Raw genomic sequence first — 26830 nt, forward strand, 5'->3', positions numbered from 1 at the left:
TGATTGATTTGATTCAAGATTTTTTACTTTTTATTATAAATATCACGCCGGCAATCGTAAAATGTTGATGAATATATGAATAAATTAAATAATGTTCTAATTATTTGAAAACTTTTAGACATCGATCAATCTATAAAGAACGATTTTTGACTTGAAGATTGAACCGGATTGATCGTAATAAAGCAAGGTAACGGCAGATGGCGCGAGAGGCTTATACCGAGCTTCGTCGATAAGGCAAAATTTTAAAATGTCTGACCGAATTCCTACGTTTTCAAAATATCTCCGCCCGCCCGCTCGCCCGCTACCAGTGCATCGCAGATATTGCATTTTGTTGTTACTTTACGTAGTACAAATGTGCTCTGAAAAGGACGAGAAAGGAAGCATATGACAATAATGTATAACGATTTTAGTAAAATGTCAGAAAAGCTTAAAACTGTTAATATCGTTAGATAAATTTCTTATATAACATATCGAATGATAGTTTGAGGTTAGTAAAATTCCTTAAAAACTCGACTCGTTAGATAATTAATAATACAATGATCCTATATCTTTTCATCAAATATGCAAAGCTTTTTTAATGATTGTATGACGTCGCATATTAACCAGAAGATCAATTGTTTTTTAAATTAATAATGGATAAACTAACCATCATTTCGGGAGCTCTATTTTTGGCAGCCGATATGTTTGCAATCGTTAGTCTCGGAATGCCTGACTGGATTATAACCGACGTTGGCGGTAAATATATATATATATACATATACACACACACACATATATATATATATATATATATATATATATGTATATGTATATGTGCACATATATATATATATATATATATGCACATATATATAAATATATGTATATGCAACAATTGCAACGATTTAATAGTAAATACGTTTGATTGAGACATATAGCTTAATTCCTTTATGGAATCGTTGTAGGAGATACACGATTAGGCCTTATGCTGTCTTGTATGACTTTATACAACAGGCCGCAAGTTTGTTATACGCCCGACTTGGAGCCAGAATGGTTATTGGCCCTTGTATTTATATTAGTCGGATGTATTTTAATAACGACAACTGTAATATTGCTGATCAGTTCGCATTGGGATCGCAATGTAATTCCTTACGCTCGATGGGTCGGATTTACGGCGAGTGAGTAGTTTTAAATAAATAAAAGGTATAAAGGATAAGGGCGACCGTTAATATCATCCCCCTTATGAGGAATAATCTGTCCCTTATCCATACGTCTGGAATGAAAATGATTTTTTTATCAGATATTTACTAATAATTTATTTGAAATCCTTTCAAAGTGCATATAATAGGTATTATTACATCATAAAATAATGTTACGCTAATAATATTTCAGTGGTACTATTTTGCTTAGCGGCTGTTCTATTTCCAATGGGTTTTTACATTGACGAAATTGGTGGACAACCATACCAATTACCAAATTCGCATCAAGTTGGGATCTCTTATATTCTCTTTGTTCTGGCACTATGGATCACAGTTATTTCTGAACTTTTTGCAGGAAAAGTATGTTTACCACATTTTTAGCGTTACTCCGTGATATTTTATGATTATGGCCTTCGTATTGTTCTCTTCTTAATGTTCAGTATCATGTATCTTGGAAGGGATTACATTTCAAAGTTCGGCAGGATTTTATTTTAAGCCGAGTTAAAGTTTCTTAAAGAAATAACACTTTTGTTAACTCATTATCATAATCTATTAATTTGCTTTACTTGCGAATAACGATTAGTAAGCAGAAATAATAGTAATGTAAAAAGTAAGTTAAAAAATATCCAAGTTACGCTAAAGGATTATTTGTCAAGTCCATTGTGTATTGTCCAAATCATTAGAGCGACCTCTGTGCTTATAACAATTTGATAATTGCTGTCCAATGGTGCTGATATTAAATTCAACAGAGGGCCACTTTTAACTTTCAAATAGTTGCTACTCGTTAAACAGAATCTTCCATTTTCTATAGAAATATATGACCAAGTAAAATATTCCTATTTTGCGTATATTGTATCTTAATACACATGTGACAGCTTATAGATAATGTATGTACATAGATTTATTTTTTTTCCTTTTTTTTCTTCTTTTTTTTTTTTTAATTTTTCTTTTTTATAAACTCTAAATATTTATTTACAATTTATAATAGATATATACTAAGATGAAAAGAAATATATTGTATTTTACTGCTTAAGTTACATACACTTGCAAAATTTCACTTATATCAAGATTTTATCTACATTATAAACATTTTACTTTATAGATAATGTATGTATGTATGTATGTATGTAAATATGATATTTTATAATTAGATTTTCTAGTTTTACCACTTTGCATAGCTATAATATTCTTATTTGTATGTTACTCAAATTTCTTGTATTTCTACAAGAGATAAAAGTTTACACTATATTGTACACAGGTTTTCATAAAAGTTTGTGTGTGTGGGGTGTGCATATATATATATATATATATATACACATATGTGTGTGTGTGTGTGTGTGGGTGGGTGGGTGTATGCATGTATATATATATATATATATATATATATATATATATTTTTTTTTTGCTAATTTGTTTGTTTGATAATATTACCATCGTTAACAAACATAGATTTGCAGACTTTAGTCGGTGCAAAAATGTAAAATATGTCAGTAAATATAAATGATATAATAGATGTGACCTCGGTTTGAAAGAAATTTTTCAACGATATGATTAATTTACAATATTATGGTAGATATATCTCATAATGGAGGTTCAGTACAATATTAATCCTTACTTCAATAATGACTAAATTGTTAAATTCGATATATAAATTGACAAAAAATATTTCTTTGTTGAGAAAAATGTAAAAATGCAAATACTACAACTTTACCGTTCAAGAAAGAGTTCATTAAAATAATGATTCTTGAATAACAGACTGGTCTTATTACAAATATGTAAAAGTGACGTATTTATATGCAAAAATGACACATTTATGGACATTTGTTTCTAACGAAATACATGAGCTTATTAACATTAATGGGATCGATGAATGTTACATTAATTTTTTTTTCTTTTTTCTTTTTTTTTTTTCTCTCTCTCTCTCTCTCATTATGACAGGCAGTCGGTGCCAAAGATTATAAGGCAAAATTGGAAAATATGTTCACGCTTGCCTGATAAAAAAATGTATTTCTTACTTATCGTAATGTTTAGTCTTATCTTCCTAAGAAATCTTAAACACGAGTAACGAATATCAAAAGTTGGACAGTAAATTGGGAATTCAGGAGACTTAGAGAAATTATTTGTACATAACTAATTAACGCGCATATACGTAATACGTAAAACAAAACTTATATAATAAGCCTTTCAATAAAGAGATGACCAGAATGATTGAAAATGTGAGATATATGACGTTATGTTAATATTTTAAACATAATCTAACTGAAGAAAGATATCTGTGCTTCTTAAACGATTAGTAAACGTCATAAAAAAAAGCAATTAAATCGTAATTTCGTTCCATGGGAAGTAATAGAGGGAGGGGGTGGGGGGAGGAGGAGAAGGAAAGGCAACGTGATCATAAAAATTCACGTTACAAATTACTCTTCCGTGTAAACGCGCGCAGACATCATAATACGATATACGATATCTATCTTAGAAGAAACATATTATATACAAGAAACTTATATCTAATGTTTTCTTTTATAAACTATAAGCATCTAATACCCAACGCCAATAAAATGTGCTAATATGAACACTTGGTTTTACCTTAGCTACTTTCAAGTTATGTATCAAGAAAAAACTACGCGTAAAACTAGTAACAGTTTTTAGTATAAATATTTGATGAGCGGTGTAGTAAGATAAAAGGAAATAGTAATTCAATTTTACCATACTTTATAACAAACGTTCTGCTTACTCGGATATAAATATCAACAATAAACGTGAAATCGTAAAAAGTGATACACACTATATTTGTTTAGGACTTTTATCTATACAAATGGATAGTGATATTTCAACGGGTTCTACCTGCGTTTGATTGATTATTCCCGATGGTATCGCATCTTCTATAATATAGTAAATATGGTACGCTAGGAGGAGCTGGATTTAATACGTCATTCTCTGAAATACCTTGTAACGAATTGTCATCGTATCTTACCCAACCTCCGTAGCCTACGTGAAAGGCATCGGTAACGTAATGGCCTTTTGTTGTTTCTTTCCCAACGTGGTAAGTAACAGCAAATAATTTGTACTGTTTTTGTTTGGAATTCAATTTTTTCCATATATTTGGTGACAAAAATTCTGAAATGTACAAATGATAGATTTAACGATTTTTAACGTACGTATTATACAATATTTATTATTTAATAAGGATCGATAAACTTACTGGCATCCACTTTTAAATCTATGGGGAATTCGACCTTCTTAAATATCTTTGAACATCCATTAAGCTTGTAATCGAACCACTTTAAATGTAATATAAGGATAACCGGTAATTCTTCCAAAGTGACTTGCTTCCAAGCTTCTATTTGTTGTTTCGTTTTACTACAAGTCATCCCTTCCAATTGATCTTTTCCAACCAATATTTCGAGCGCCCTTGTCACAGTCTCCGCCTTCTAATATAATAATAATAATAATAATAGTAATAATAGTAATAATAATAATAATAATAATAGTAATAATAATAGTAATAATAATAATAGTAATAATAATAGTAATAATAATAGTAATAATAATAATAATAATATATATATATATATATGTATGCAGATAAATGTTGCTTGAGAGAGGAAAAATATAGGTAGTTAGCGATAGATAATTATTTTACTTCGATATCCAATTGCAGCGTGAAGAAAGGTTGCACATTGTCGGTCGGCTGTTCTCCCATCCGAGATACTCTAGACCTTAATTGGCCGCGAAAAATATCAGACAAGGGTGTTCGACCAAATTCGGTACATCGTGTGATGGATCCCTTGTTCTTTGGTCCCATTACCTGGAATAATGCGTGCGCATATTATATAACATATTCTTGATTTAATGAGAATCTAAAAAAAAGTGATTTCTCACTTTCCACTCTTCCTCCGCATGATTGTAATTAATATTAGTCTCCGCTGGATTGGCTGCAGCAGCTGGATTTGGTTCATTATTTACTAATTTAATAAGCTGAAACGAACGGTGTTTCACGTTTAACTGTTGTCACGTTAATCGCTGTCGCAACATACGGACACGCGCACGCACATAAACGACGTTGTAGGGATGCATACCTCCAACATTTCATCGTTGATACCATTTAGAAGGCACGAGAGAAATTCTTCCGCATCTTCTTGTCGGCCTTCTACGGAAAATACTCCGGCAGCGGAAGTATTTTTCAGCATAGTGTACACGTAAGATGGTTCAAATGCCATACCACTTTGTATATCTACAATAGAATTGTCTCCTCTTTTGTGTACCCTATCTTTTCTAGCTGATCTAGCGCTGTCCGACAGAGGCGTAAATTCGTGAACAAACTTAATCCTATAAAATGGTGATGGTGAATGTAAAAAATGTGACGATAAAAATTTGAAACGTAAAGTCATTTTATATACGTACATGTTATCTATGAGGGGGGTGGATGAATATTTGCAATTGCCTTTGGAATGGTTCGTTGGCAAGGCCATAAGAAGATTGTAAAAGGGTGGACACGCAAGTAAAGCTTGTAATATGCTATTGATGTAACAATAATTGTTACGATTCGTTAAGCCACGCGGTAACAAGCTTACCGTTTGCTTGTCCATCTGATAGTTTAATAAGAATTCTGTCAGAAAGGGAAGAAAACAAAGGGAGAGAAAAATAAGTGCTATTCGATCGGAATAATAAAATAATACGGCATATTAATTGTTATGAAATTTTACTTACCGGCCATTCTAAAAACAGTAGGATCGTCGTATTTGTTTAGGATCGTCAATTCTGTTTGGTGTTTCGTAGAATCGCTCGACATATTGTGCGCACTAGAAGGAAGACTTTCGTTTTCGAGCGATGGACCTGCAATACGTTGTTCCCTTTGTACGATCGTTTGGTGCAATGGCGTTTTCGTCGTTGCGCCACTCTGTTGTTCGTTCACCGGCGTAACTGGCAATGGATTAATTCGTGCCATTGGCTTGTAACCCGAACTATTATTACTTTGTAATTCTGAACTGCCTTTCTTTAAAACATTCGCCCAAGACATATTCGGCGTAATAGAAGCCAAGGAGGAACTTGCAACGGTAGATACAACAGCAGGTATCAGATTATTATTAGGTTTTACAGGAGGCTCATCCGTTAAAGAGGTTCCTTTCGATGGTTCATTTTCTTCAATTTGTACTTCGTTCTCGCCTGACTTCGACGTAGACGTCGACAATGTCTTAACAACGGTTGTCTTAATACTAGAAACAGTTTCATTTTTATATTCCTTCTCGCTTTCGCCATTTTGCTTAACCTCGATGCTGCTATTAATATTTACACATGGGAGATCACTTTTCTCCGTACCATTGCAAGCTTCGTTGACGGTCGAAACGATATTGTGTTCTATTTTGACATTAACCGGCGAGACTTTGGCGTTGTTATTCGCGGTCTTCTTATTAATGGCAGTAATACCACCTTCCTCGTCCTCATTGTCGATCCGAGACTCTCGATTACTGTTATTTACGATAACTGTCGTCACTATGTTGGTCTGAGAGGAATTATTATCTTCCTCGTTTGACAATTGATGATAAGACGATGGCTTCAGAGTCGAATATACATTTTGCGGACGTTTATCTTGGGTTTTAGGAGCGCTCGTCGTTGTTCCTTTCAGGCACTCTTGACTTTGCTGCGTAATAACCGATTGCGATTGTCTCCCATATCTAATGTTATTGGACGAATGATGATGCGATTGATAAGTAGGATGCGCATGTGGGTGCGTATTCGTATGAGGATGCATGGTTGGCGAGGAATATATGGGAGGATAAAAAATTGGTCCGGCGACTTGATGCTGTTGCGGGGATACGGCGTGATCGGACAAAAAGTACATAACGGGTATCGGCGGGTGAAATTGGCTCTGTTCCCCGATATATCCCGAATGGATTTCAGTGGTCTGATTGATACCTCGGCTAAAATTGTCTCTTCTTATACCTCTGCCACGGCTACGTCGTCCGTTTTCTCTACCGTACGAAACCTCATGAATTTCATTTCCCGTATTTGGAAATATTGGATGAGAATAGGCTAATCCAGGTATATAAGATTGTATATGGGCGTCGGTAGGAACGTTATACATGGGTTGCCAATCGCTGCACATAGTTGTTATTATCTGTTGGTTATAGGGATGATGCGTTTGCGGTATCGCCGACATGACCATCGAGGAGGCGGCAACGTTTGTAGGATTGGCGCACTTTAAGAAACCTTCCTCCTCGGTTCCCCCTGCTGTACACACGACAATAATAAATCTTTTTAGACGACGAGAAGGAAGAGTTTTATAACCTATTCTTATATATACTTTTTTCAATTCATTATTTTCATTTACCATTTTGATACCAATGATTTTGTAATTCCGATATTTCTGTTACAGTCGCATTTCCTTCGTGATTATTCTCCAGAGTATCCCATGGTAGCTTCAATGCGTCCGTAACATTACTAGATTTTAAAATTGCCATCAACTGATTTTTATCGCTATCACCCAAATCGTGTAGATCCAAAAATTGAAAGTCAAGCTGAAAGGAAAATAATTCTTGAAGAATATTCTAGGCATTCCTCCATAAATTCGTACATGCGGATAGAAACGTACGAAACCTTAATATAATATACTTTTAATGCTCTAAGATATATATGTATAGAGAGATTATACGATTATCCAATCGCAGATATTATGTCTGAACGATTAATCAAACGCCCTTTTTTCCCTCACAGAAAGAACGTGTTTTTTCTGTGTGAATGCGAAAGAATGTTTATTCATTGATGTATGCATCTACGTACGCACATACATATGCATACATACGCACATACATATGCATACATATATATATATATATATATATATATATATCATGTATCTCTATCTAATAGTCTTGATGACTATTTGTATCGAATCTACGTTGGTTTTGCAAGACTCATCGAAAGGATCGTACGACAAATATTATTTCTATGAGAAAAGAAAAGAATTGATAGTAGACCGAATGATAGTAGTCATTTTTCATAGGAAAATAAAAAAAATGCGTGAATTCTAACCTTATAGGCGGTGGTGTGCGAGCATATTCGAGAGATCGAAATAATATCTGATAATATTCAAAGTTGTTGAAGGGAAATAATGATGATTAGTCAGTCAATTATGAACGTACCTCTTTCCGGACATCCATGCTTATGTCTATATTCGATACAAAACATTAAAAACCGAGTGAACAAAAAGACATGAGTCTCTCCGGTGAGATTTCTATCGGCAGGAAAGACAAAATATCGGTGTTATCGTATGTTTTCAATCAACGTAAAAGTAATATTACAAACGTATTGATTATAAAAATGCAATGTTCGAATGATTCGTCAGGCAATAAAACGGACAATCAACAATTACACAACGCGAAGGTTCATATTTCGGCAGTTGTATGGATGAAATAGGCCAAGCACATTGTATCTGCGACTTTAACATATCTAACGTTGGTATCACTGATCGCTTCTATATATTTTACTTCTCGATAGGAACATTTCTTGACTTTAAAGAGTTCGTTAAGTCACTGGATCGTTCCAGTAACTTTGCTCGAGGGGACAACACGTTCGTACTCGATGCTCGATTCGTACTCGATTGGACAAACGAATGTGGACAAAACGATATGGCGGACAAGAGAATAGCGATCGGACGAAGAAAAAATCGTTGTCCAATTCCGCGGACAGAGTAAAAGAGGTATTGATTTAATTAATTAATTGATTTTTCGAGTAACCATCTCCGCTCGCGTAACCATCGTCGATTAACCGTCCTTGTCGATCGACCCTACTTTATAGATCTTTTCACCTTTCATATATCTCTTATATATCCATTATTTATATCATTAAAAGATTGAAATGATTTTTATATCATGATGAGCACGGTAAAAAGAAAATTCCCTTAGTCGATGATATCCCGGTATATGATCGAAAAAGGGTATATAAAAGGGATATAACCCTTAACGGTAAAGAACTTCAACGACGTTCAGCGCCATCTAACGGGACGCCGTCCGAACTAACTGCCGCGACTCCTACGATAGGCAATATTCGTGCGAGCGTGTATAGAGTGAAAAGGTCAAAGAGAATTATTTCTTTTTCTAGACCATATCTCGATATAATAATAACAATAATAATAATAATAATAATAATAATAATAATAATAATAAGGAGGTATTCGTCGATGATGCATGTGCGCGTTCGTCTCTTGATTTCATTTAATACTTCATCAAAATTTCTTTCAGCATATTAAATATACTTTAGAAATAAACGTACGTATTAGAGGGGCGAAATTAAAGCGAGCCATGGAAGAGTCGCGCTGAACCTTTGAAGTTGCGTACATCTTGCGATCGAAACAAGAATAATGTCTGTGACACCTAACTTTCCACACCTTTTTCGCACTTTTCTATAACTAGCGTATCGCTCAGAGAGGAGAAAGGAAAAAGTACGTTTACTGAAGGTAAAAGAGAGCCGGAGGGTTGCGTAAGTTCCCTTAAATAATATAAAATTCAGACCAACTTGATAAGCCGGGACCGCGTTGAAAACTTTTCACTTGGCGCCTTTCATTTCTTATTATAATGAATGCATATCGGCTTATCTGAAACTGGAAACGAAGACCCGTAAGAACCCTTTTTCGGTCTTTGCAACTTGCAGTCTTCGGGATTTAAGTGGGCGCCAGGCGCGCGCCACCCTTTCTACTATCCTTTTTCTTTATCTTAGGCACCAAAATTGGACTTTTTCTTTTAAAGTCCGTCACAATTTTCATTTCACCGACGCGATTTCTCGAGACCGTAACGATCGCGTTTATTGTCGTTTCGTCTATCTTTTATGTACGCGTCAGCTGGTTAGACCGCTGGCCGGAGGAGGAGTTTAATTCGAAACGTCAGCGCAGATTGGCTTTGCCGAAACACGTGTCGCCCACGCAAGGACGTTTATTTAACTACTATTTGGAGTACGTTAAATCTGGGATACATTTTCTCGTTTTCATTGACATCCGTTTACTTACTTACTTACTTACGTACCTACGTAACGAAACGGATTTAACGTCGATATAATAGAAACTCGGAGAGTATCCTTCGGTACGAAGAATTATGCGAAAAGTTCTTGTTCAACGCGGGACCCAAAGCACTTTCATTAACGCGATGGAGGAAATAAAAGGCGAGGAGACAAATGGCCTACCTACCGTTAAATCATCGCGAAAAAGTTAGTAATTTAATAAGCAATTTCATGTAAATTTCGGCAGGGTGCGGGGAGGGTTGCGCACTGGTCGTTAACGTTAACGGCACCGCGAACGTTGTTGTTCTTCCAACATTAGGAACGCGTTCTCCTTGGCAGCGAAGTCCTTAGTTACGAACAAGAGAGAACTACGAGTATGTTATATCGAACGTTATCGAAAGTTTCATTTATTACGTCGGTGAGGAGAGATCGAGTCAGGATCGAGTCTTCGGTTACACGTATGGAATATCTTAAAGCGTGTAAGCCGGAGTCGTGAGATCGGAGTTATAAGATCTTCTTCTAAGAAAAGAAAGGAAGGGGATACTTTAAAAGAATTTTCGAGACTCGCGAGAGTTCGTTTCCTCGGAAGAGTGGCATTTATTCGCCATTTATTCGCCATTTATTCGCCATTTATTCGGCATTTATACGGCATTTATACGGCATTTATTCGGCTCACGAATCCCGGCGGTGCTTTCAAAAGCTCAGAAAGCGTTAGTCGGTATCTCGCGGTAAGTAGTCGACGACGTCGTACGCGTCTGGTGCGTTTGTGTGAGATTTTAGCGCAGGAACGAGAGAAAAGCGTTGTCCTCCGCCATATAATATGCGGAGGACAACGCGCGTCGCTACTTTTTGCGCAATCTCCAAAGCAATATATCGATGTTTAGCAACCAATAAACGGATCCCTCAAAGAGAGGGCTTTTATCGTAAAGCGCGCCGGTGCTCCCGTTCCTTCCTTTCTCGTCCAGAGGGCCGGGGTTGGGGGGGGAGTAGGAGGAGGAGGAGGAGGAGGAGGAGGAGGGCGTACGGATAGAGACATATGTGCACGCGCGCGCGCGCGCGCGCGTGTGTGTGCGCGTGTGTACAGCAGGCGCTACAGTGTGCACGCCACGCGCGCGACAAGCAAAGCACGCCGCTTTTATAGCACAAAGTAAACGCATTTATTCGGCCGTTTTGCCCACGATCGCGATCCAGTACGCCAATCTGGGAGACCATTTAACGCCGCTTTTATGATAATCTTATCAATATCTCGAGCCCGTTTCCTTATCCCTTTTCTCACTATCGTTTTCTTCCTTTCCCCCCCTGTTTATGTCGTCTTATTTACAAGTTCAACTTAGGCTCAACTCCTTACCAAGAGAGACCATCCAACTTATTGCTACTCGTTGAACGATCGTGGAAACGCAACGAATTTATTACCCTTCTCCTTGGCGTCCAAGTCCAAGTATATACCCGTCGACACTATGTCGACGAGGAACGGTGGAGGAGTTGGAGGGGAAGGACGGTGGCTGGGGAAAGAAAAAAAAGAAAAGAAGGAAGGTGAGATGGCGATCTTAAAGGATCTCTCCTTAACATCGTCTCGCGTCTAACGCGTCAGCGGCAGTTCCGTCATAAATTCTTCTTTCGAGTGGAGAAAAGTGGAAAGTCCCTCCGCGTATCGGGATTCGCTTCGGAGATAACTCTTCGGCAGAAGAGAGAGAGAGAGAGAGAGAGAGAGAGAGAGACGTCGGAAGATTAACGTCTGAAAGAAGAGAGAATACTTGTCTCGTTCTTCAGAAAGTCGAGAAGAAAACGGAGAAAACGGCAAAGTACTATGTAGATACGCGTGGCATTGTGCGCCTTCTTCCTGACTGGACGAGAAACGCTAGGAGGAAGAAAAGGGAGGAGGGAAAGAAAAGAAAAGAGAGAAAAAGAAGAAAAGCGAGGAGAGGGACAGTCGTCTTGGAATAGGACTGACCAGTAGTGGCCAAGCAGGGACGACGGTTTGATGTATGTTCCCACACTTGTACGGAGGGATACACGTACGTGCACAGAGGGAAAGTCGGAGGAAGCGTTCGCCGTTCGAGAGAAGAGAATATCTCTCGCTCACACCCAGGATTTCGGGGGCAGATTCCTTGAAAAGCGGAGACCAGTACGCCATTGGCCCTCCGTGAAAAGCTCCTCGGGGCTCGGCCAATCGTCGGCCGAGTTGATAACGGCGGCGGTTCTTCTCTTCGTTCCGCCCCCTCAAGACGCTGTGAGACTACGCGTTGGCTATGTTGACGAGGAAACTCCTTCGTTCGGCATTATATCAAGGCTAGACTATATCGTCCGCTCTATATCGTCCGTTCTATATATCGGCTCTCTCTCTCTCTCTCTCTCCTATTCTCGTATAGCCCTTGCGACCATCTTCTTCTCTACTCCCTACTACTACTTCTCTGTCTCGCGGAATTCGAAAGAGCGCTGCTGTTGCTGCCCCTGATGCTGCTGCTGCTGCTGCTGCTGCTGCTGCTGCTGCTGCTGCTGCCTCGACTCCCTCTTCTTCATCCCTTCTTTATTCGTCCTTTGCCTTCATTTTTCTTCCTTGGTAATGTCAGTCAGCTATCAAAGAAAAGCTCCGCTTTTTGTTTTTTCTTTTTTTTTTCTTCTACTTTTTACTCCAGGAAGCGAGAAGTAAATTCGGATGAAAAAGAAGTCAAAGAAAAAAGAAAACGAGGAGGATTTTATCGGTCGATCGCAGGTGCCGAGCAACGTCTTTCTCTCCTGCAGGCTGTTCCGGGCGTAAAGTCGAGTAAGGTGGTTTGTGTCTTCGGCACGAAGCGTGTAAGCTACGCCGTAAGTGGCATAATAGGCCGCGTTCTGGCCTGACAAGATAAAGGGTGCCGATAAGCTACTTCCCTCCTCTTTCTCTTTTACGCCTCCTTACCTTCTTTCTCTCTCTCTCTCTCTCTCTCTCTCTCTCGCAGGTTAGTTCGGTCGGAGGGTTCGTTCGAAAGGAAGGGGATGCGTGACCGTGGTACTCCGCGTGACGCGTGTAATAACCGTAGCCGCGCGGCTCTTTGCACGCACCCCCTTAGAGAGTATTCTTAGCGTACACTTGCTTCGCGATGCACGCGGCCCCACTTGCACGGCAGGTGCTCGCTCGCTCGAAGCCGTAGATTTTGAAAAATCCAGAAAAATGTTGCAACGATATATCCAACGAGAGAAAAAAAAAACAAAGACAAAATTAGTTTTTTTCGTTTCGTCCATCTTTTTCGTCTCTCCGGATGATATTTTGCGAGACCGCAAACAGATTACAAGCGCAATATCAGGATGAAACTACATAATTAATTGAACATCGATCCGGAACGACTCTCTCTCTCTCTCGTTGAGAATAGGTTCGCTCCGTCGATTCCGTCGATCGATCAATCGTTGAACAATATTCCAATGGAGAAACGCACTCCTGCTTCATGTCCTTTCCACGGTTCGCTCGTTGTGCGTTTAGAACCGAATGCCGCAGGACAAAACTCATTAACGCGTCATTTCATATTCCGGAAGGGACCGTCCGTCTGTTGGCTCGTTTATCCGCTTGCGTTTTCCGCCTATAGTTTGATTCCGCGTACGTTCGAGTCCATCGATTTCGCTTCGCTTCGCGTCCCGAGACTTCGCGTCGAAATATCAAAGCTCGATCTCTCTCTCCCTCCCTCGAGTTTTTATTGCCTCTCCGATCGAGTACGGGAGGAATTAAAAGGACGAGCCCTTCGTACACAGGTACTCGAACATTTATCAGCGTCGAAGGCAGGAAGGTCGATCTCGAAAGACAAGCCCGATTGAGTTACGTTGATTTTATTCCGCTTTTATTCCAGCCCGTTCACGATCGAGAGGTTCGTCGATCGAAGACGAAATCGAGGGAATTTTCTTTCCATCGAGGCGTATCCTATACTGCCTGCCTTCGCTTTCGGAAAAGAGCGTAGTTGAATACTTGAGAGACGAGTGATTTGTGTTAAAAGTAACAGACATTAGTATTGAATTCCTAGACTCTTCTTCGAATTACTACTACTACTCGAAATGGAATCTTTTTTGATAATAAACATTGGCGGGAAAATAAACCCTAGAGATATTTACGCGGACGGTTTTGTCGTCTCTCTTTGGCTAGGATTAACGTCAACGGCGCTTTTTAAGCAGCCAATTTCCTAATTCGGTTTCCCCGCGGAGATCCCTGATTTATCGCCAGTTTTGCCAGTTATTTCGCGCCGGCACTGATTTACGAGCAATCCCCGGTGGTAGTTCTATTTTTCCTTTTTTTTCTCTCGAACGATCGCGGCTTTATTTTTCTCGTTTTTCTCGTATTTCTCGTAACGTTATTAAATGTCGTTAGGAAAAATGCACTTTTCGAAAGGTATTTTTCGCCCCGGATGGAACAGCGTATTTTTGCTCCAATACGGTAAAATAATGTTCGTCCTCGTACGAGTAGGACGAAACTGTTGTTTCTCTACTTAGAAAAACACGAGGTACGTTAACGGGGGTTGGTTGGCGATGCGCCGTTTCACGGTGGACCGATCACCGCGTGAAAACAAGACCGGTTTGTTTTTGCAAGTGGGGAAACTCGATGGAGAGATGGAGCCTTGTAAAATCGTCGGCATATATCTCGTTGGTGTGTTTAGCGTAAAGTCATCTTTGAAAACGAAAAAAGTGCTTTTCCTCGTCGCAGCGCTCTCAGAGAAAAGAGAATCATTTTCTGGGAGAAGGACGCGAACGGACGAAAGAACAAATTTCACGCTCTTTCGAATTGAATAGCCAAAGGAATAATAGAGGCGTACGCGCTAGAATTGCGCCATACAATTTACTCTATATTTACCGATAGCTTTGCGCGCACGCATTTTTTATGAACGCTGTGGGAAACGCTTTTACGCCGTCTCGGCCGTGCGCCAATTAGAAAATCTAATTATGGTTATTATAAAAATTATGTTTCCGCGCTGCGTTTCGTTCCGCTACCGAACTTTTCCGATTTCTTTTCTTCGGGAAAAGAAGGTCGTAGATTTAATCTTACTCGCAGCACAGCGTGAATTTGCAAAGAAGGAATTTGTAGAGAAAACGAACCAGTAGAAGGAAACGTTTGTGTATCTTTTATTTGCGCGACGAACGTGTCGACAAGACGAGGAGGGGGAGGAGCAAAGAGAAAAAATGGAAGCGAGAGAGAGAGAGAGAGAGAGAGAGAGAGAGAGAGAGAGCGCGCGCGGGAAAGCCACGAAAGGATCGTTTCGAGGTTAACGAGGAGGGTCGTGATTCCGGGGTGGCCCCGAATCGGGGGTGGGTCGCGAAAGAGCGAGGGTGTACTCGTAGAGGATAATGGCGGAGACGGAGAAAGCAACGGTAATGGCAGCCCCAGGGACAGCGTTCGGATTCGAAGGATCGTTCGAGCACGAGGGAAGAACACTCGTTAGCACCTCCTAACTGTTCTTGGATCGGAAACTCGACGACGTTTATGGATCCTGTTCTCCTCAAAGTCCAAGTGTCCTTCCCTTTTCTCCGTTCTTTCGCAAAATCATCCTGCACCCCTTCCTCCTAAATCCTTTTGCCTCTTTGCGAGCCTTTATTTCTCGAATTGCAAGTCGAGTCTTCTCTTTTCCTCTTTTTCCTTTCTTTTCCTTCCTCGTAGTCCTGGTCACCGATCGATTTTTTCCTTTTCTGACTCTCTAACGTTTTTACGCTTGACGCTGGCTGGCACTTACCAATCGTCGTTATCGCCATCGCCATTAGTTACCTCGCCTATTGTAACAATTTCATAGAGGTCCTTGCGGTTGTGTAAAATCCCGCAGCGGCCTTGCGTGTCGGAAGACGATAGTCGTCACAGTGACTGTTATATCAAACGGGGTCGAGATCGTGATAACGCGAGTGGAACATACGTAGGATACACGGTTTACGTACGTAACTTTTGTATTACGCAGTCCGCTTTCAACGTCGTAAGTAGTAAAGTTTTCTCTTTCTTCTTGCGTATTTTTTTTTTATCAAATTCTTTTCTCCAATCCCGATTCTTCCTTCAATCGCAAAGTTTGGCACCTCGATCGTACGCAGGCAATCGTGTCAATTCGTATCTGGTTGTAAGTATCTCTTTGTAATGTACATCCTTAGAATAATAAATATCTCTTTTAGAAGTATTTCCCAGGAAGATTGTAAAAAAATTGATCTCGAGCGTAGGAGGAATTTATTTGGGAGTATCGCAAAGGCTTTGGTAGAGCGTCCCTCGATCCTACGCCGGTGCGAGGAAGGTGGTACGTATGTAAAGGAAGCCCCAGTTCCAAGTAAGCCGGAACAGCGCGTTCGTGGCCGGGGCCAATCTCAGTCCCGGTTGGCCATTTGGCGTTTCCTCGGCCTAGCGTTCTACGCTCTCTCTCTCTCTCTCTCTCTCTCTCTCTCTCTCTGTGTGTGTATACACACACCCACACCCAAATGGATATCTTTTATATAAGGAGGTGCGCTAGAGCGCACCTACGCCTTTCGCGTATGCTTGCGTAAAGGACGAAGGGCGAAGGAGGGCCTAGCCCCGGCACTCCGAGGCTTCCTAAATGATTAATTACCGATCTCCATCGCGCGTACGGATCCCACGCGCGAGCTAAAGGTGGCCGTAAGGGGTGACTGGGCGGCTGTGTGCGCGGCCTTAAAGTAAGCTCATTACTAAAACGGATGTTCCGTGTTCCGCGTGCCACGGAACGGCATTCGGTTCCCTCCACAGAGTCGCTCTGCCACTTTGCCGCTTGCGGTCACGACGGGGCCGCGTCCTCCTCCCAGATCGCGAAAGACGATAACCCGACTTTGCACGCGGCCTAAACGAAACGTGCTGCTGATCGATTCTCGCAAACTATCGTCGCCGCAGTTTCACAGATCTTTCCTTCTCAAAGGCAGGATTGCGTTTGAAGAAAGAGACTAGGATTTGATGACTCACGGGATTGGAGCAACCCTAACGATACACCACCCCTTGTGGGCACGTCATAGGCGGGAATTCCATGGTCACGCTAGTCGATCGCTACTATCCTCCTCCACCGCTACTATCCTTCGCTTTCACGTACGAGAGATGGTTCTGAAAATCGGACCATCATCCTCTGCGTAATCCTTTTGTTGTTGGTTGCTCCGTACGCGAAAAATCAACTCTCAAATTTCTTAACGGGTATGAATAGAGACAACTTACGACGACGAGTAAGAGATCGGCCGAACGTTCGTTAGAAATTCCGCGCAATCATATTCGAGCAAATAATTCGTTAGGCCTTCCTTCCAGCGCCTTGTTCGTTAGTATAATTAAAATAAATTCAAATGACTTTCTTCTTCCCCGGCCACACCTCTCTTGTCTTTGAGCAGCTCCCTCATACCCTCCGTTTGCTTCCTTAAATTCGCTGATTAGTGCAAAAATCCGCTTACAAATTAAGGCATAGCCGCTGCACCGAATTCCCCGGAGAGTTTTGCCTTGGAAGGAGTCGAAGAAAGAAAGGAGGAAGAGTACGAGATTCTGAGAAAGGAGGAGAGGACCTGGGGTGGGTGCTTTAATATCTTAAGTAAACCTGGCCTAGGGGGTACGGAGGAAAAAAAGTAAGTCTTGCCAGACGAAAGTCGTGGGAGAGAGAGAGAGAGAGAGAGATGAGGAGGAGAGTAGGCGAAAACACGAACGACGAATTAAAATACGGGGGACGAGGAAAAGGGAAAACGAATTGTGACTCTCGACGATCTTGCCAACGAGAAGACGGAGATTTTTTTCTCCTTCGAGGAAGAATCTTACCGAGCGCTCCTCCTAAAGTACATACATAGCTACAAGATTCGATACGTTTGATTCGAGGACACCCGTTATGGTCCGAGGATGCGCTCGGAGAAAAAGGATACTGATTTCGTAACGACGTCGGTGAGTAGGACGGGGAAGGAAGGGCCGGCCCTGCGTACGGAACAAAAGAAGGAAGAGAGGAAAGAAAACGTGGTTTCCTTAATGAGAAGTACAGAGTAAAGCTTTCTTCTTTGCGTCTTCTTTTGCTTCGAAACCCCGACCGCGAATCTTTTGGTGCAAGGGGAAGAGTCCAATCGGATTCGCGCTTGGCAGTATGGACTTTTCTTTTTTTCTTGTTTTTTTCTTTCTCCTTTTTTCTCTTTTTTTCTCGCTCCCTCCATCTTTTTCCTCTCTTTTTTCGTGGCGGGCAGCCGTCGCTGAAATGCTTCTTGTGTAAGTAAAAATCTAAAGTGACTACCGAGATCTAAGTTTTAATTAGTTTATCTTGGCCGCGTGGCCATTGAATATTTATGAGCTATCGCGGCCGCTGGCGCGCAGAGTGAACGACAGAGAGAAAAAGAGAGAGAGAGAGAGAGAGAGAGAGAGAGAGAGAGAGAGAGCAGAGGTAGGAAAAGACCCCTTGCCGAAGAGCCAAGACGGGGGAAGATTGAGAAGGAAGAGTCGAAGAATGAAATCGCAGTCGTGGAAGAAGGAACCGTTTGCGATTACTGTCATATCCTGGGAAAGGTTGCTCTTAGCGAATGTTTCCGATCACGCTGACTTTTCGTGCACTTTTCTTTTAGAAAATTTATCTGGTCCAAGCAGATTCCTCTTCTTTCTGTTTTCCGCATAATAATTCGAAAGCAAAAACGACGACACTCGGAGGAGAAATATCGCGAGAGAGTACGAGGAAGAGAGTTGTCTGCTGTTCAGGATTATATGTATTCCAGCTCCTCGTTGAATCCGGAGAAAGTCGCAGGAAAGAGGAAGAATCTATAAGTCCATAAATCTGCGACGCGGAACATGGTGGTACGTGGGTATGGGGTAGAGTGAGGCGCACTCGCAGGGTGAGTTCGATCCCTGAGCATAAATTTATGAGGCTCCTCGTAAAAAACAGAAGCAGAATGTCGAGGAATTTTTATTTCCAACAGCTTCGCCGAAGACGATCTCGAATGTCTTTTCGATTATTACGATCGTCGTTGGATCCCTTTGACTCTTGATCTCAACGAGAGGCGAGAAAAATACCGTCGCGCGGCTCTTTCTCACGGTTTTATTTCAATTTATTATCATGAAAATGCGCTTGTACGTAAGAAATATTTAAGCGATTTCGATAGAACAATTCGACTGGACTTTCATCTATAAACTATATTTTCGAACGTCGTTGCACTTTTGTGCATATTCGAGAGAATTTTATCCAACGCTGCTGCTGATCGTGCTTAACGGGACACGTTGGGTTACACACAGTCTGTCGATTTATATTTACATTTTAATAACTCCTCTCCCACTGTGACGTTCGATCGAACGGCATTCGCACGTAATCGGACACATCGCATGCGTTTCGCATTTTTTACTTTTCACCTCCTTTTTCTTCGTTCGTAAAAACCGTACGTACCGCGTATAGACGTTCGTAGAGGCGTATCGTTTCCCGTTAGAAAAGAGGAAGGAGAGAGAGAGAGAGAGAGAGAGAGAGAGGAGAATACATTGTGCATCTCCCGTTCGAAAGTTCAGCCGTCAATTTGTCAGCGGAGTCGCTTTATTATTTTTTCCGCTATTCTTCGTCGTCGATCCGGTTCACCTCGGCGAGTCACCCCGAAGAAGCGGAACACATGGAGTCAGCCATGGAAGGGTAGGGAGCGGGGGAGCAGAGGAGAAAGCATTTAAATTTAAAAGGGACCTAAGTTTGAAGTTTTAAGCAGACCAAAGAAAAAGTTACTCGTATCTCCCTGGGAGCAGCGTCGGCCCGTATTTGCATGAGAAAAGTGCTCTACGATTCTTTCGATTACACACTTGCCACGTCGTTTCTGAACTTAGCTCGCGCATTCTAGAGAAAACTCTTTTAGCGAAGCCCTTTTCGAACGATGAACTTTTCGGATAGATGCGACACCCCGATATACCTACCCATTCGGATACTCCTTTTAACCATAACGTTTACCATTTTTTCTCTCTTTTTTTTTTTACTCCATCTCTTTCTCTCGTTTCATTTTTACATCCCTGCCGACCGATAGAGATAAATACTTTTGCTCTTGTAAAACGCAGGGCGAAGGGACAAACGCAGTGCGCGCGTGTTTTTTCTCCCTTCTCTCCGATGTACGCGCTTTTTTACCCTCGACCGTCTCTCGCTTCTCGCCGAACGTACACCGAGCCATGCTTCCCGATGGAGGTTGATATTGGCGGTTGATTATCAATTTTCTACCAATTTGGTTCCACTTGTAGCGGCGTCGGCTTTTGTCCCGCTAATCACCCCTTGGCTCCTGCTTTCACCCCCCGCCGGGTACGGGCGATCCGCTTTGCATATTATGCCACGATATATCTCCGGCATTGTACGCGACTTCCCAGCTCTCACCCTACCTCACACTCTCACCCTTCTCTCGCACCTTCTTTCAGGGATTTTTTTTCGCACCGCTCGTGGGACGACTATTTCGGTTCGAAAGTTGACCTGTACCTGTAAGGATACTTTACCGGGACTTGAGAGAAGAAACTTTCAGAAAAATGTTTACTCTCTCTCTCTCTCTCTCTCTCTCGGTATTGTTTCGTCCGGTAACGCGGTCAGTATTGGTTGATATAGCGCGAGGATCCTCGTCGAGTCCAAGTACGTCGGTGTAGTTTTTCGCGAATTAACCGGAAGGCAAGCGAATGCGCTCGCAAAACAACGAACGGAGGGATCAAACGTGGACGCTTATGGGATCAGCGATCTGAAAACGTTGTGTTGTTTCAGGTGAGCTAGCTCTCACGCGCCACACCCTGCGTACCACGCTGGTTTCACCCTGGAGCTACCACCGTTCTCCTCGTCACGTAGCGCTTTCAAAATTTTCCAATTGCTTCCTCTCTCTCTCTCTCTCTCTCTCTCTCTCTCTCTCTCTCTCTCTCTCTCTCTCTCTCTCTCTCCACCCACGTTGAAACATTTTTATACGGACATGCGGTTAGAACGCGAACGCATTTTTAAAGAACTCGTTACCTTCCTATTGCTTTACCCTTTATCGTTTGTTACATTTCTACGATAAATTTCTATTTTTAGATTTTCAAGTAAAACGAATCGCCGACAAGGCGATAACACGATTGGAGAGCATGATCGTTTGTGACACCAACGGACGACGAGCGTGCCGGCTAAAGGGGAGAAGGAGCCATTGCCGTAATGGGAAAGCCGTGCATACCGAGCGGGACTCGCCACCCGCATAAAATTAACCCGTTCGTTCGTTTTAATTAACGATACACCGAAAGAAGGAGAAAAAGGGAGAGAGAACATACCAATTACAAATTCAATCGGATCGATTATTTTTCGCGCGGCTGGAAGTTAGCACGCGGTTCTGAGATTTGTCAATGGGGGAAAAAAATAATGAAACGATGGCTCCCGTGAAAAATGAAAAGAGTATCGTAAGAGCGTGATACTCGAGGTGACGAGAAAGGCTCGTCCTTAAGGAAGCAGCAGCGTTAAGGTTAACGCGCGGAGAACGGCTCGGCGGTACGATGATGTCTCTATTCGCGATGAAAGAGAGCGATCCGTTAGGTGTGCGAGCCAATGCAACACGTGTGTACGGTTGAGGCAGAGAGAAAGAGAGAGAGAGAGAGAGAAAAGTTCACGTGTGCGGTTGTGCACACGAGCGCACCGTACGAGCATGCAACGAGCCACGGGTCATGTGGGGTCAGCCAGTCACGGAGTTAATTAGACGCCGTGGCACGAGGCTCAGATATCAATCGGCTCTTCTCTCGGTAGCCATCCGAGAATGGATGGACCAGGACACGCGCGGTTTCCTTCAAACTTTCCCACCCACTCCTTTTGTCGTTTCGACGACGACTTCTTTTCGATATTCATATAAACCTATATGCTCGGCTATTTTAACTCTTCGTTTGCATAGCAAACAGTCGTAGTCGAGATTTTGCTCCACGAAAAAGAAACTCTCTCTTTCTCTTTTTCCCTCCTCTTTCTTCGCCGTTACCATGATTATTCCGACTAATTTAGCCTCATCCATTTGGTCCCCAAGATAGGAAACCCCGTCCTGTCCTCTCTTTTCGTCCATCAAGTACCAAAATATCCTCTGGCGCCTTACCTTTTCACGGTGTCTTTAACGTGTAAGACAATCCGGTCTGCCTATCTGCAATTAGCCGGCTACATTTGTATGACCCGATTACGTTGCTCTGCCAACTCTGTTAAATCCGTGAAGCCTGTTACCGAAATCCGAAAGCTTTAGCCGTGCTTTTTCTAGCATATCTATAGAGTGCAGTATTGTCGTCGCGTTATCTCTCCAATGTTTTTTCCTTTTCCTTTTTCTTTCCCTCGAATCCTCCGAAGTATATCGCGACGATGCGTCGACGATGCGCCATCGACGCGTGTACTCACACACGGCTATAGTTACGTGAGAGTAGGAGAAGCATAGGGATCTACAGGACACTTCGTTAAGGGTCACGATAACGAGCAGGAGGATTCGAAGAACGTCGAAACTCGCTCGCTCTCTCGGATTCGCTTTAGTAGTTAAGGGTTTCGCTTACGCGTTTCTGCCAGAAGAGCGCGAAATGTACGTGGTATACTCGGAGACTACTCGGAAAGAGATGCAGAGAGAGAGAGAGAGAGAGAGAGAGAGAACGCGAGATATAGATACTCGTAGAATCGCGAAACGAGAGGAAGAGGAAGAGGAAGAGGACGAACCGTGACGGAGGGTTCGGGCGTAGGTCTGCCGCCCCTGCTGGCTCGTTGGAGATGGAAGCAATAGGGATCAACTAGTATGCAAATCGCATGTAAATATCGCTCACTCTCCCGGTACTGAACCGAGCGAACCCTCTCTCTCTCTCTCTCTCTCGAACCTTCTCACTCTCTTTCTCCTCCCTCCGCTCTTTGTCTGCATCTCTCCGTGGACTTTCTCTCTCTCTCTCTCTCTCTCTCTCTCGGTCTCACTCTCTTCTTTACTCTCTTCTTGTTCGTAGGTAGAGGAGGAACAAGAAGAGAAGAAATCAAAGCCGAGGACAAAGCGAACGTGGACGAGATCGTGACGGAATTCTTCGTCGTGCTCTCGAAGCACCCTCTCCTACTCCTTCCTTCTCCTTCTTCTTCCATTCCTCCTCTTCGAGAAGAGAGCACCGTCGAGTCAAACCTCGCCTTTTCATCGAGATTCGTTTTTTCATTTCTTTCTTTCCTCTCGCTTGCCGCCTTTCTACTTTTCTCTCTCTCTCTCTCTCTCTCTCTCTTCGCCCCGCTGCCTACGTTCTTTGTAAACAAGATAATATTGTTATGTAGGCAGAATGTAATGATCCTATTTTGATTGCCGACCTTGATTGTGGTAACAAGTTAGAATACGTTCGATCTCGATTCGTCCTCTTCAAAGTCATCCGTGGCACTGTGTTGAAAAGTTCTTAGTCAAAGTCGAGCGTCGGAATGGGTAAGACGTGTATAGACGTTAATAAGATGTAAGTTTCTCTTTTCCGCTTTTACGTATTAAAATTAATTATAATCGTACGATAAGACGTAATGTTCCTTCTTTACAGATATATAATATACGTATATATATAATTATCGATGTATATAATTATCTATTTCACGATGTGTCTATAGGTATATGTATTTTATATATATATATATATATATGCATGTATTTACGTAGCAAAGAACGCCCTTCGAATTGTATTATACAACGAACAACGAACAACGATGAAGAAGATGCGATCCATTAGAAATTAAATTAGAATTAGAATAATCTAGCAGCATCATGCGTTTTACGATTGTCAATCGTAAATGTGAAAGCCGTTCTCGACAACTGCGACACAAATGAATTTCTTGCGTAATCGTTCGAGTAATCCTATCTTTCGTAATTTTCCACAGTTAGTCAAAGTTTTCCCTCTTATCGAGTGGTTTCTTTACGTACGACTTAAAGTCGAAAACGTTAGAAGGTGGTATTCCGTTGATATAGCATTTTCTCGAAAGAAATTCGAAAAGAAGTTGGGTAAAGCTCGCGAGAAATTAATGCGAGCCGAGTATTAGCCATGGAATTATATGATGACTTTTGTCTTATTTAGGACCAACTGGCGTGTGCTGCGGTACGAGAAAGCCTGCTCGGAGATGGTGACGAGAGAGCGAGCGAACGAAGGAGCGTGCAAGCGAGAGAGAGAGAAAGAAAGCAAGCGCGAGGGTGAGTCAAGTAAGACCTCTCTAACTCCAGGTATTTTCATCCTATATTCTCCTACCTTCTTCCCTCTCCTCTAACAGCAGCAGGATTACTTGGAGAGACCCGGAGAAGTTCTCCCTTTCTTACCTTTCCGCTTCTTCCCTTCCCTCTTACCACGACTCTGCGTCTTCCTCTTTCCTCCGTCTGCGAATTCGGCTCTCTTACCCTCTACATTACCATTCTCAAAATTCTCGATAAACCGGGGCTCTTCCTTCGTGACGTTTTGCTCCCGACAGGAGACTACAGACCTTCTCTACTACCCTCATCCTCTTTCTCCTCTTATCCTCCTTTTCGTCCTCATCCAAGGCTCCCAGCGTATTTCGACGGAATAATGGCGAGAAACTGGATCTCCTCTTCGGTTTATTAGATTCTTTTCTGCTGAGTTTTGTCCTGAAAAATATACCGTTTTTGAAAAATATACAATAAAAAGAAATTTCTCCGATGGCGGCCGAAGAGGAGATCTGGAGGAAGAAACTAGACAAATATAAATTTGTCTATAGTATCGATAGTTTGAAACTCTCGCTCAACGGAACGTTCCATCTCCACGTTTTAATAATGCCAGTCTCTCCGGCACCGACGAGGACCGAGGAAGAAGAAGTTTAACGAAGATTGTACCAGATACTTTTAATTGCTATTCCTCCCTCCGTCGGCTTTCGCGAACCTGGAAAATGAAGACGGGGGAGAGAGTGTCGCAGGTCCGTTCTCTCTCCATCCCACTATTCCACTCTTCTATTCTCGATCGTCGTTTCCTCTCTGCCCCGTTACCACCCTCCGCACCCCGTTCACTCATCCTCCTACTGCCGCCTTTTTATCCCGTGAACCCTCGTGATTTTATCGTCCTTGTATCCTCTCGACTCCCGTCCGTCGAAGAGGTTTGTTATTTCAACGGCGGATAGGCGACAAAGGAATTAATCGGGTCGTCTCCCACTCCCGTCATCCATGCGACCGACGTTAGCTCGCTCAAGTGTCGTTAATTAAATTGAAACGTTAAAAAACGGGAGATAAATTGAAACGACGCGTATACCAAACAACCCGTCCTTTTTCTCCTTTCTCCTCAAATCTTACCACTCGCAAACTATTCGCTGTTCGCGAAACGTTTCGTTTTACGCACCATTTTTATCGAATATTTCGACGTTAAGTATCCGTCGCACGTCGATAAAGGAAGATCGATGCGATTTTCCAGAAGGACACTAAAGGATTCATCAGAGAAGAATAACGTGGAGCTGGGCACCACGTGGAGTATATGTCGAGGCGAGTTGGCCGAGGCATCATGCTGTGCGAGAACGTTCGTATACGATGACGGGGTAGGCTTATAATATACAAAGTCCAAAAATCAAAACACATTAATCTCGGCCACGTGGCACCGGTCCGCCATCGGTGGTAACAAAACACCACGTAACTGCACTCGAGGCAGTTCAACTTAATCTTTAGAATTTTTATTATTTTACTATTATCCCTTACGATTTAGTTAAGTATAACGGATCGTAAGTTAGCCTCTATCAAAGTTCACCTCTGTGATCAGCTTTCTTAAACTTTGTACGATCATTAATTGGAGAGCGAAAGAAAAATCGTTTGCTAATAACGTCGGAAAAAGTATCGGGATATAAAAGTATATATATATATATATAATAGCGAGGAGAGAGGTATTTTCTTTTGCGTCCAGGCACGTACGCGGAAGATACATGCCTTCGCTTATCTAATTCAATTTGGCAATATCATGGCCATTGAGAGAATGAATGATCAGCAAGCAGATATGAAGTTATCTGGTCCCGTGGGACGCGTAAATTGCCATTACCCGCTGTTCTCGACGGTGGAACGCAGAGACTGCCCGCGGCTTTTTAGGGTCCCGCGCCAAAGATCTTAATTATTAATCGCCTTCGTTAATCGAGCGAATCGCCTGCGAGCGTTATTATTTATGTATTTATTCTTTCCGTTCGAAATAAACGGGGCCGAGGGGAGGTATTAGAGATTTTTGCGATCGCATTTTCTCGACTCGTCTTCCGACATTCGACATTCTTTTATTTCCAAGAAATCATCCGAATAGAAAGGTATCCTTCGAGTGGTATAAAAAAGGAGTAGGATGTTTCCGCGCGCAACGCGAATCCAAGTGCATAACTGTCGTAGAATCGATTCGACCGATATAATACGTTTGTTCGGCGATCAGCCCCGATGCTCTCTCGCGCGGAGGGGAATGAGTTTCGAAAAGTCCAACGGGGGGAGTAGAGAGGTTGGCTTGACTGTGACGCGCTTCCGAGGGGTGCCGATGGAAAATCGTGGCGGTGAAGAAGGGGCGCGAACAATGCATTGGAGATTTAGCGTGACACCGACGGTGTAAAACCAGCCTCGTAGATTTTCTCTCTCTCTCTCTCTCTCTCTCTCTCTCTCTCTCTCTCCCTCCATCTTGCTCTCTCCCTATCAAGGGTTACTTACTTTCTCCGAGAAAAGGAAGCAAAATCTTTGGCTAGGTCGCGAATTACTCGAGTCTATTTCGTCCGTTTAAATTCCATCCGTGGTCGATAAATTTTTGACACGTAGAAAGCACTCGCGACTAGTTCACAAATCTCCTCGGGCAAATACGGTGCTTCTGAAGGATA

The 26830-nt window shown here is 42.1% G+C and overlaps 2 protein-coding genes and 1 long non-coding RNA gene across 15 annotated transcripts in view; 2 read left to right on the forward strand and 1 right to left on the reverse strand.

Moving 5' to 3' along the window:
• The first annotated feature begins 39 nt into the window (after nucleotides 1-39).
• On the forward strand, nucleotides 40-7773 carry LOC124957279 (uncharacterized protein C16orf52 homolog A). Of its 3 annotated transcripts, none has more exons than XM_047514179.1 (4): nucleotides 40-735; nucleotides 945-1157; nucleotides 1372-1538; nucleotides 7307-7773. In XM_047514179.1, the coding sequence occupies exons 1-4, from the start codon at nucleotides 633-635 to the stop codon at nucleotides 7310-7312; spliced, it is 489 nt and encodes a 162-aa protein (XP_047370135.1). In that variant the 5' UTR covers nucleotides 40-632; the 3' UTR covers nucleotides 7313-7773. The 3 variants fall into 3 exon arrangements, with proteins under 3 accessions (XP_047370135.1, XP_047370136.1, XP_047370134.1); XM_047514178.1 differs by lacking the exon at nucleotides 7307-7773 and having other exon boundaries at nucleotides 103-487; nucleotides 570-735; nucleotides 1372-3398; XM_047514180.1 differs by lacking the exon at nucleotides 7307-7773 and having other exon boundaries at nucleotides 99-735; nucleotides 918-1157; nucleotides 1372-3398.
• Nucleotides 2005-26830, reverse strand: part of LOC124957276 (ubiquitin carboxyl-terminal hydrolase 10) — a 105561-nt gene continuing 80735 nt past the window's right edge. For 6 of the 11 annotated variants that reach the window (XM_047514147.1, XM_047514153.1, XM_047514152.1 and 3 more), the window contains 9 exons: nucleotides 24485-24626; nucleotides 7507-7693; nucleotides 5886-7406; nucleotides 5580-5784; nucleotides 5255-5504; nucleotides 5058-5153; nucleotides 4819-4983; nucleotides 4378-4606; nucleotides 2005-4292 (listed from right to left, as the gene is read on the reverse strand). In XM_047514147.1, the coding sequence (XP_047370103.1) occupies nucleotides 4006-4292; nucleotides 4378-4606; nucleotides 4819-4983; nucleotides 5058-5153; nucleotides 5255-5504; nucleotides 5580-5784; nucleotides 5886-7406; nucleotides 7507-7693; nucleotides 24485-24502 (2958 nt within the window). In that variant the 5' untranslated portion in view covers nucleotides 24503-24626 and the 3' untranslated portion in view covers nucleotides 2005-4005. Of the gene's footprint in view, nucleotides 4293-4377; nucleotides 4607-4818; nucleotides 4984-5057; nucleotides 5154-5254; nucleotides 5505-5579; nucleotides 5785-5885; nucleotides 7430-7506; nucleotides 7694-8207; nucleotides 8228-8317; nucleotides 8637-24484; nucleotides 24627-26830 lie in introns of those variants that run through there. The other 5 variants (XM_047514156.1, XM_047514154.1, XM_047514146.1 and 2 more) reach the window with 4 other exon arrangements.
• The window catches only part of LOC124957282, a 38309-nt gene continuing 34802 nt past the window's right edge, over nucleotides 23324-26830 (forward strand). The window contains exons 1-2 of the long non-coding RNA XR_007103482.1: nucleotides 23324-23481; nucleotides 24088-24200. This is a non-coding gene — a long non-coding RNA (uncharacterized LOC124957282). The remainder of the gene's footprint in view (nucleotides 23482-24087; nucleotides 24201-26830) is intronic.

This window comes from Vespa velutina, chromosome 25, assembly GCF_912470025.1.
Source record: "Vespa velutina chromosome 25, iVesVel2.1, whole genome shotgun sequence".
Classification (NCBI taxonomy): Eukaryota; Metazoa; Arthropoda; class Insecta; order Hymenoptera; family Vespidae; genus Vespa; species Vespa velutina.

What these genes read in the sequence shown, in the direction of transcription:
- LOC124957279 (XM_047514178.1), top strand. Translation starts at nt 633, where the DNA reads ATGGATAAACTAACCATCATTTCGGGAGCTCTATTTTTGGCAGCCGAT. An exon ending in GATTATAACCGACGTTGGCG is followed by an intron (nt 736 to 944) that starts GTAAATATATAT and finishes GAATCGTTGTAG; the next exon opens with GAGATACACGATTAGGCCTT. An exon ending in ATGGGTCGGATTTACGGCGA is followed by an intron (nt 1,158 to 1,371) that starts GTGAGTAGTTTT and finishes ATAATATTTCAG; the next exon opens with TGGTACTATTTTGCTTAGCG.